At 41.5% G+C, this 11,025-nt stretch overlaps 1 protein-coding gene across 1 annotated transcript in view; it reads right to left on the bottom strand.

Annotated features, from left to right (window-relative positions):
• The window catches only part of ANO4 (anoctamin 4), a 137,146-nt gene extending 126,509 nt beyond the window's left edge, over positions 1-10,637 (bottom strand). The window contains exons 1-3 of the mRNA XM_083698576.1: positions 10,534-10,637; positions 2,308-2,743; positions 31-99 (exon numbers count right to left, since the gene is read on the bottom strand). Of these exons, the coding sequence (XP_083554702.1) occupies positions 31-99; positions 2,308-2,536 (298 nt within the window). The 5' untranslated portion in view covers positions 2,537-2,743; positions 10,534-10,637. The remainder of the gene's footprint in view (positions 1-30; positions 100-2,307; positions 2,744-10,533) is intronic.
• Positions 10,638-11,025: the final 388 nt, after the last annotated feature.

The raw sequence follows: 11,025 nt of genomic DNA on the forward strand, positions 1-11,025 counted from the left end.
GTTGGTGTGAAATCTCATGCAATTTCTTACCCATTGTAATTTGGCTGATGCAACTGGTTCCAGTAGAAAGACTACTGCTGTCATGGGAAGTTTCGTTTTCTAAAAAAGAAAAAAGGAAATTTAAAGTTAGAAATGTCAGACAGAAACCCCTTCAGGGAGCCTTTGGCAACTGTGCTGCCTGGAGCTGATGGGATTTATGAATCCCAAACATGCAGAGGAAACCAGGTTGCCAAAGGCTGCCTTCAGGTGTCAAAAACGGTTATAAACCACAGATTTCCTCTGTCACCCACTGCTATTTTAAGAGGCTACCAATGAAAGCTTCTCTCCTGGAGCTTATAAAAAGCTTCAGTGGTCAGTTTTGGGGGAACCACAGCATGTAGGTGAAGGGTTAAGCCCCTCTCCTTATGAACCCAATCCTGCTTTCTCCATCACCTTACAAACCTCCTTTGCAAAGGCCCATTGCGATTCCTCACATACGGTATATTCCGAATACATGCAACTCCCTAATGATGGAAACATTTTCATATCCCTTTCATATCAATTATTTCTACATATATTGTCAAGATCACATTCAACTTCTATTTTCCAGCCTCAGTCCAGCATAAGACATAAAAGTCCCCTGAAATCAAGGGAGAAAGAGCTGTGCTTTCTGCATTAGCTTATATACCATGTCTCTGTCAACCCATCACCATATTTGGTTTCCCATCCTCCAGGTCACAGGATTAAAGCCATCATTTTGGAAAACAGTGGCTTGTTTCTCCCTCACCCATGCAAGGCACACCTACTTTAAATGTGGGAAAGGGCAAAAACTATGTGACACCATTTACATAATTCACAGACTTGCATCTTGAAGAGGTTACCTCGATGCCACTAACACAGCATAAACAACGCAGAAGGCATAAATTACACATTTATTTAAGAGCTGTAACTCTGTGGCCCCTGCTGAGGTCCCAATTCGGATTTTGTGGCGGGGGGCACATCACCTGCTACCTATATAGATAGGAAAGCTCCCATTCATACCAATGGATGTGCTGCAGCAGTTTCTGCAATAATTCCAACTGCTGAAGAATACTTTTTTAAGAAACCCCTTAGATAAAAGGAAAGATTTTAAATTGTAAAGGGGAAAAAATCAAAGGCATCACTGTAATTAATAGCCATTATACCTATGTGCAGACTTGTTTCAGCTGTTATCTCATGCCTAAGAAATATATCAATATACGTTACTCTTAATCCATTAAACTGTGCCCATGTTTGTGTGTCAGTGCGATGGGCAATAAATAATCTAAATTTGTTAACCAAACAATGCTGCCTATCCCAAGTTGATTTAGGCACGCACACCTTCTGTATGTTCAGGTTGAAGACTAGCAGAATATCTAGCATGGCTGATTATAAGTGCTTGCCTGAAATAAATGCTGTTGCTTCTTCTTCTTTTGAAATAACAAAATATTCTCGGGTTTACAAAATTGACTAGCTTCTTAAAAACAAAACAAAACCATGCTTTATGTAGTCTCCATCTCTTAATTTGCTGCAGAGTGATTTAAAGCTCTCTTTCCAACACACAATCAGCACCCCAGCAGATCTCCTTGCAGTTATGAATGTTCCTTGGACTATATTCACTAATAAATTATTAATATTCAGAAATGCAAAATAATAGGGCAAGTAACCCTATCCTAAACCGTAGACAGCAAAGCAAAATACAATGACAAAGGTGAGTGATATACGTTGCATGTTTAAAAATTAATTTTAACTATGCTGCCAGAGATGTAAAGAAAATAAGGAGTCCCCAGACATATATGTCCAGAGCAATTCTACACATATTTACTCAGAAGCACTACTGTATTCAATGGGCTTACTCCTAGGTAGGTGCACAGAATGCTGCTCATTGTCACTATGAAATTTCCATGATTCTAGCATCTCACTGTATCCCTCTGAAACCCCCACATGTGGATGCAAAACTATAATTAATTCTTCCCACCTCAGTTAACTGAAGTGAGTCTATCTGTCATATCCATTCACAGAGACCCTCACACTGAGGGGGTTTCAGAAAGGCACTCAATCAAGATGAGTTCCTACAAGTGGAGAGAGGTGGGGATCTTTCTTCCCACCGAAGCATGAAATACAACCTATCTAGCACAAAATTCCCCTAGGAAATATGTGCACAACGACCACACATCCACACAGGACTCATTTTCAGTAGCAAAACAAGGTAAGAGCTGCATTTGCTTCTCCCAGTCGCAACTAGTAAAGTGAGCAGAGCACATTTCAAACACAGTAAACTTGTTTCTATTTGTTTGCCTGTTTGTTTACCATATTCAGCTAGCGAAGCCATTCTGCTGACTTTCTTGGCGGGGCTGTTGCCAGGGCTACAGAACATCGCCAGGTCTCTCTGAGATGTCTGCAGGTCATCCCCCTTTGCTGCCTTCCGGATAGGTCCCATTTTGAAGCACCTCTGGTCCCCTGGACGTCTACCTGGTTGGAGTTTCCTTGGTATGTTCCAGTCTCTTTCTCCAAGTGGCAAAGTACACAGGGGCCACATATTAAACAAAGAGCCTCTCCGTTGAAAGTTTTTTTCTCTCTCTCTCTCTCTTTCGCTCAGAACTGCTTGGAACAACTGGAGGTATTTTCCTCCTTCAGCAAGCAAGGTAACGTGTGCCCTGCTTTCCTTTCACGTGATGCACCTGACTGCTGCTGCTGCTGCTTCTCTGAGTCAGATCTCTTACAGCTCTCAGTAAGGTGCTCTGTTCTGGATTGGAGGGGATAGGAAAGCAAGCGTCTTAAATTGACAGCTAGATAAATAGATACAGATATATCTTTAAAAAGAACAAGAATCCTCAAGCAAGATTCTCACTGCAAAATATCTTCCCCAGAACAAGGGACTTTAAGCAAACATGATCATACTAACATGGGGTTCCTCCAGATGACATGTTTACTGACCATTCATCCTGATTTGCTTGTGCAAATCTTACATGGAAGTATTCATTCTGATTTGCTTGTCTGGAGATTGTAAAACAATCAGCATTCAATTCTGATTATGCCCTTCTGATTTGTGGGGAAGTTATGCATTTTACTATCAATTGATTGCTACCCACACTTTCTAGTAATAATAATAATAAATAATAAATTTTATTTATATCCCGCCCTCCCCAGCCGAAGCCGGGCTCAGGGCAGCTAACAACAATAAAACCGTACAACAGTACAACACAGCACTCTAACACTCTAGTACATTTCCCCCATTGATTTCCTAACTGCAAAAAGTGGAATTGTTGCACCAGAATGCTTTAATCCACTTCAATTGCACAAACCTAAATTCCCAGTATGTAATTGAATCCTTCCTGGAAAATGGTGACAATCTAGAAGTGATCCCCCACCCCACCCCACCCCTACACCTAAACAACAAATCCAGAACAGGCTTAACAATAAGCCATGCAAGCTGAATTTTAGCATAGATGCATAAGCTGCATACACACTGCTGTTTACTTTGCATCTGATCTACTCTTACCACTGTTTTGGGAAGTGGTATACACACGACGTCAGCTGCAATCCATATCTGTCTTTTTCCTGTCATTTCTTAGGAAACATTGCCTTTTGACGTTCTTTTCCCCAAAGCAATCATTTGCAGATGTGAAATAGCTTTCACAGCATCCATGCTTTCACATCAGACATTATCCCAAACAAAATGGCTTCCAATGGAAGAGCTTTGTGTAGTCAAGTTAAGAGATATGGTAAGAACAGAAAAGGAGCCTGCTGAATCAGGCAATGGCCGATCTAGGCCGGCATCCTGTTCTTACAGTGGCCAACCAGAAACTTGAAAGCAGGACCTGAGCACAAGAACACTCTCAACTCTTGCAGTTTCCATCAACTGAGGGTATTCAGAAGCATACTGCCTATGACTGTGGAGGCAAAGCATAGCTTCTATCATGGATAGTAGTCACTGACAGACATTATCCTCCATGAAGTTGTCCATTCATGTTTTAAAGCCATCCAAGTAGAAACACAGAGTTGAACGGGAGCCTTGCAGTCCAACCCTCTCTGCTCAGTGCAAGGAATCCAGAGCTAGCACATCCCCAACTGAAATTACCCTCTAGAGACTTTGTCCCATTGTTGAGTAATGCCAAGGAATGTAGATATATCTGTGATGTAACGTAATGGAAATGTGAAAAGTGCATTTTCTTCGTCATACACCAAGCAGATTAAAAATGATCTTATATGGTTCTCATTTAAACTTTCCTTTCATTGCACATATAAACACTCATCACCAAGTACATAAATTTCCAAAGCAGTAAAGCTGTTATTCTATTACAGTTAGCAAAACACTGCATTCTCCATTTATATTGTTTGCTTCCATTTTTAAAAGATCTATTTTTGCAAAACATCTATTTGAAAGCTTCTGTTCTTTTATTGGCTAGGAAGCAGCTGCTAAGTGACCTGAATAGAGAAAACAATTGGGTTTTATGAGAATTTTATCAAGCAAGTCAGTAAGATTAATTCTGTTTCTTCCCCATATGACAGTCCAACTGACTTTTTCTTACTGCTTTTAATGAATAAATAGTTTACAGGTGCACATCTATATACCTTATGAAACACATCTGCCATTGCATTCTATTATGAACATGGGAAGTTCTAGAAAATATCTGAAGACCTTATGGATATATCCATTCAGCACAGTAACCTATATTTTCAGATCATTCCCCTACAAAATATAGCACAGTTCCACACATCCAGAACGCAGTTTCATTTCATCGAGGAATGTGGAACCTGAGGCTTTTTATATGTTATTAGATTACAACTCTCATCATCCCCAATCATTCACTGTGCTGCCTGGGGCTGACACGAGTTACAGGCCAACTATGAAGGGAAGTAGGTCTGCTGCGAAGAGACTATTGGAAGACAGAGAAAGCGAAGAGAAAGCAATAAAAGGGGTCTGGCCCCCAACTCCAGAGATGAGTCAGTAAGAGGGAAAAGAAGAAAGGACAAGTATAAGCTGTTGCTCGGATAGTATAAAAAAAAAGAGTGAGAAACTGAACTGTCCAGAGATGCTAAGTATAAACAAACAAGAAGTACAAGCCTCCCCACCAGCTGATTCTCTGAAGATAAGAGTTCACCAGAGGGCCCCAGGCAGTGCTTCTTTTCTTTAAAAAAAATGATTAAGGGTACAGTGATACCTCAGGTTACATACGCTTCAGGTTACATATGCTTCAGGTTACAGACTCCGCTAACCCAGAAATAGTGCTTCAGGTTAAGTACTTTGCTTCAGGATGAGAACAGAAATCGTGCTCCAGCGGCGCGGCAGCAGCGGGAGGCCCCATTAGCTAAAGTGGTGCTTCAGGTCAAGAACAGTTTCAGGTTAAGTGCGGACCTCCGGAACAAATTAAGTACTTAACCCGAGGTACCACTGTACTCTCATTTTGACTCAAGAAAATCACCATTTTATAATTCAAATGGGGAAAAATAAATACAGTAAATGGACAAAAGTACAAAGATTCACAAAATGTTTAGGGGTATGCGTACCCCTGTGTCCCCCCAGAAAGAAGCATGGTTCCAGTTTCTGAGGACTCCAGGCACCTTAGGAGCTGGCAGCGATATTCACCAAAGCCAACAGGAGGACGACTATAGTCATAATCAGAGATACCTTCGTGTCCTGCTTGTGACATTGCCAGAGGCATCTGCCTGGCTACTGTCAGAAACAGAATGCTGATCTGGATAGACCATGGATGGGTCTGGGTAAAAATGCGTGAGATTTACACTTGCAAGAAGGTTCCTTTTGACATTTAGTAGTATTGCTGCATTGGACTCCACACTTTTACATACAGTGTTTTCATTCCATCCAATACAGTCTGAATACAAGTAATGGCAGGTGGTGGCACAGAAGTATCAGTGAATGAGAAACACTGGTAGGCTCTGGTTTTGACAAATCTTTTGAGGACAGGAGCTCTGCATCTGCCACATCCACCAAGAATTCCTGGTGTAAGAGGCAAGGAATCTCAAACTGGAATGCTAGCAACAGGACACAGACATCTCAGACTATGTACACATTAGTGGCTTGAAATTCAGCAAGGCCCTTTCCCCTCAATGCATTTCAAGTTGTATTTGCACCGTATTGGCCTGAATATAAGCCTCACTTTTTTCCCCAAATTCTGACCGTGAAAAGGTAAAATGTGGCTTAAATTCGCGACCTTACAAAAATTTGCTTTTATGATATGGCTGCTGAAACAGACAAACAGTAAAACGGAATGGGTGTGAGTGCCTGCGTAATTTTAAGGGAGCTGCTTATATTCGGGTATTGTCTTTTTTCTTTTCACCCCTTGAATTTTAAAGGTGCAATTTATATTTGGGTGTGGCTTATATTCGGGCCAATACGGTAGGTAAAAGTAAAGGTAAAGGACCCCTGGATGGTTAAGTCCAGTCAAAGGCGATTTGGCGTTGCAGCGCTCATCTCGTTTCAGGTTTAGGGAGCCGGCGTTTGTCCACAGACAGCTTTCCAGGTCATGTGGCCAGCATGACTAAACCGCTTCTGGTGCAACGGGACACAGTGACGGAAGCCAGAGCACACGGAAACACTGTTTACCTTCCCGCCGCAGGGGTACCTATTTATCTACTTGCAGTGGCGTGTTTTCGAACTGCTAGGTTGGCAAGAGCTGGGACAGAGCAACAGGAGCTCACCCCGTCATGGGGATTCAAACCACCGACCTTGTGATCGGCAAGCCCAAGAGGCTCAGTGGTTTAGACCACAGCGCCATCCGGGTCCCATGGTACACCTTGCTAACACATCAGAGATGAGGCAGTGATGTCTTCTTCCAACATCTATTATCTGCTTGGTTTCCCTGTACCCGCCTCCCCACCCACCCAAAAAACCCTCCTATTCATGAAGCTGTCATCTGCACATGCAGAAGGCTGTCTCAAATGTACACACCTCAGTTTAAGTGCAAAGTGAATGTGGGTTATGTTTTCAAATAAGAGGAAACTGGTATAAGGGGAAACACATCAGACAGCAGAAACTACAGGATAGATATGGATTGTGGCTATCATCATGTGAATATGGTTTCAAACACCAGCCGTGAGGGCAGGGGAGCCAGAGTAAATGGTAATATGTACACAGCAAAACTTCCCAAGACAATTTTCTGCTGTCTGCTATGCTGCAGTGACACCATTGCAGAGAGCCAGAAGGTGGTATTGCAACAGTCAGCTTATCAGAGGGCAAGAAGAGACAGATATAGTTCCACTTTGACCTATAATGCTGCTGCCAGATCTAGAATGGCCCCGCAGGCTAAGCGACTATTATCATGACTATTATTGTTTACTCTATTTATATAGGCAACTCAATTAACATAGGCTCTCTTGGCTGAAAGAAATATAAGATGCTGATATTAATGCAAGTCCCCAAAAATAAAGGGCAACATGAAAACTGCTATTGTTATGCCACAGAAAGGAAGAGGCAAAACCAGTGAACAATCTATATTTGAAGGTCACAATTTTTTTCCCAAAAGCCTAAATGGATACAAAGCTGTTCATTCACCCGGCACAAAAAGGCAGGGTGACTTTTCTGCTGTTAGGGTGCCACCACTGAGAATGGGGTGCTCATCTGACAGGCACAAAAAAAAAAGCCCTTAGTATCATTGCCCGCTCATGTGGAATACTCTGCCAATACAGATTCAACAGGTGCCTTCTGTTTCAACTTTTAAATGCCTGCTGAAAACTATCCTATTCCCTCAGGCTTATGAAGGCAAATAAAAAGACACCTTTCCTTAATTTTTAACCAAATTCAGATTTTAACCTTTAAATGTGGATTTTATTGGATGGTTGTAAATTGCTCTGATATTTTTTAATGAATAATTTTTTAATGAATAAATATAAATAATAAATAAAGAACCTCTCTCTTGTCCCCTCTTCACCTCTTGTTGCTCAGGCAGAAGCGGAGCTGCAATCTCCCCAGCTTGACCACTTGTCTTTCTCCAGATCATAATTCCTGGCAGTGAGAACACACCAGTCTCTACCAAACTCACATCATGCTCTTGCACATTTAAAAAGCAGTGGCTCTATTGCTAGCAGTGGCCAATTTGCGAAGAATCAAAAGGCTGGCCCCACATGCCTGATATCAGGTGCACTTAAAGCACAAAGGTCTACATCCTACCCAAATCAATGCAAAATCCCCATTTTCTTTAAGATTGCACCCAGGTCTAATATCAGGAGACAATGAGGAAGCCAAAACTGCTTAGCATGCTTTCTAAAAACTTGCTGCGCTCGTTGCTCAGTTTTGACAGCAGCAATAAATACTTTCAAGGTACTTCAAAGGCTCAATTTCATAGCGCGTACACAAATACACATAATTTATTATGGTCCCGTTTCACGGGTTCTTGTAGAATGCTGGACTCAGCAGAACTGAGCTACTATTAGACATACTATTCATCAGAATGACACTCCACGGTAATTAGGTTTTTCCAGCTGCAATCACGTTGGCCCATACAATGGACTTCACAGCATCTGTATTTTTGAAGGATAAACAACAACGACCACAGTTCTTGCAACCTACAATCCATAAATAGTTATTTAAAACCAAACACTTTATGCACAATGTAATATTGAATCAATACTTTTATTGGCATTTCTAAAGCAACTAGTGGCACTCGCCCTGTGGAACACCCTCCCACCAGATGTCAAAGAGAACAACAACTACCAGACTTTTAGAAGACATCTGAAGGCAGCCCTGTTTAGGGAAGCTTTTAATGTTTGATGCATTACTGTATTTTAATATTTTGTTGGAAGCTGCCCAGAGTGGCTGAGGAAGCCCAGCCAGATGGGCAGGGTATAAATATATTATTATTATTATTATTATTATTATTATTATTATTATTATTATTAACCACTTTTAAAACTATGAAATCATAGAAGGGTCATCTAGTCCAACCCTCTGCAATGCAGGAATTTCAGCACACAGTCACCCATCCAATTTGAAACAGTACTGGACCCTGCTTGGCTTTGTAAATCTGCTAGCCATTTTGTTGCAAATAACACAAAATGAATGCCTTGTGCTGTACAAAAAAGCCAAATGAATAAAAGGATCACAGCCCAAACAACAACAATGATTTGTTATTATTGGAGCAGCTCCAAAAACGCAGCACCTTCAACTGGGGTCAGGAACTAATGATCTGCATGGAGCTTGCCTCTCATTTGACATACTGAGCTACAGATGGTGGCCTTCGCTGTGGAAAAACCTTCAGGTCCTGGACTGACTCCCGTACTTCATGAAGTGGGTGACAAACAAAACTAGGATTTCAAAGAGGATGTTAAAAATACACATTGTGGTTGTCAAGAGTGGATGTAATTAAGGTATGAACTGGTGTGCTAAGATTGCTAGCCCTTTTGTCTCGAATTGCCATCCTTTGTTCATATATGAAGTAGATCCAGATGATGCCATTGTCAAGTTGTTGCAGACTAATCTGCAACAATTGAACTGTTTAGCTGTCCCTTGTTTTTTTCAGACTTTGCATGGCAGGGTGGGCGGACTGGGGATTAGTTTTGCAAAATACCTGTATTGCAACATCAGCTTGCAGGGACCCTGTTACTTTAACTAAAGCACTTCCTGACTACAGATTAAATTCATTTTATTGTTTCCAGTTGCTCTGCTATTTGCCCTTTTTGACTGGCCTCTCTGAATTGCCCCAAAATTAGTTTCTGAGTGACTGGAGGGGGAGGGGCTTTAACTACCAACTATTACTCCTCCTACTAGGAAAACAGCTATTTGTATTTATAATAGTCAAGTTAAATAGGAAGTGTTTAATTACTAAGCCAGGATGAATTTTAACTTCCTATACTGTATTGTGAAAGGCAATCAGTCTCACAATCACAAATCTCTATTTCTCCATCTCCATACTTTGTGGTCTATACTTCAGATGAATAAAAGGATATAAAGCATATAGGAAAGAGGAAAGTAGGGTGTGCACTTTCATGTTGCAAAGGACTTAACATTGAAGCCAGTTATTTATTTATTTTCTCTACCAAACAAATTTCCTAAAATAGGAATATGACAATACAGTGGTACCTCAGGTTAAGAACTTAATTCGTTCTGGAGGTCTGTTCTTAACCTGAAACTGTTCTTAACCTGAAGCACCACTTTAGCTAATGGGGCCTCCCGCTGCCGCTGGAGCACGATTTCTGTTCTCATCCTGAAGCAAAGTTCTTAACTTGAGGTAATATTTCTGGGTTAGTGGAGTCTGTAACCTGAAGCGTATGTAACCTGAAGCATATGTAACCCACAGTACCACTGTAATAGTTTAGCATAAAGGATATATTTAACCTGCAATCCAGCCACTTGGGCATAAGTACCATTGAAATCCAAAGGATTTCCTGCCAAGCAGACATGTATAGGATTGCAGTGTCCACACACTGATTTCTGAAGACAATAAAGATGTAGGAAAATCATATTACTTCAGTGACATATTTCTAAGTTCACCACTAGAGGTCCCCAAAGTACTGATCAACTTTCAAAAGGGAGAAGTAAAAGCCTAAGCTCATTGCACATACCAGTTCCTTATTTACCTCATGCAAAAATCCACAGGCAGGGAGGCCTAAGTGCTCAAAAGCTTATGGTGCAAAGCAGGGCTGGGGAGAGGGGAGCATGACAAGGCAATAAGAGGACCAGATAGAGGCCCAGGTGACCACATTTAGCCCTAATGCTCCCCACACAAAAAAGGTCCCGATTACTTCTCCCAGACTCCACCCCTTCCTTAAGGATTGGAAGACCTTAAAGTGGCAGTAGTTTTTCCTTGGCCAAGCATTCCGCCTCTTCTCAGATACAGTAGTACCTTGGTTCTCGAATTTAATCAATTCCAGGAGTCTGTTAAACTCCCGAAACCGTTTCAAAACCAAGATGCGGCTTCCGATTGGCTGCAGGAGCTTCCTGCACTCAATCGGAAGCCGCATCAGATGTTTGGCTTCCGAAAAACGTTTGCAGACCAGAACACTTACTTCCAGGTTTCGGCGTTTGGGAGCCAATTCGTTCGGCAACTAAGCCGTTTGAGACCCAAGGTA

Source organism: Podarcis gaigeae, assembly GCF_964106915.1.
Source record: "Podarcis gaigeae genome assembly, chromosome: 10".
NCBI lineage: Eukaryota > Metazoa > Chordata > Lepidosauria > Squamata > Lacertidae > Podarcis > Podarcis gaigeae.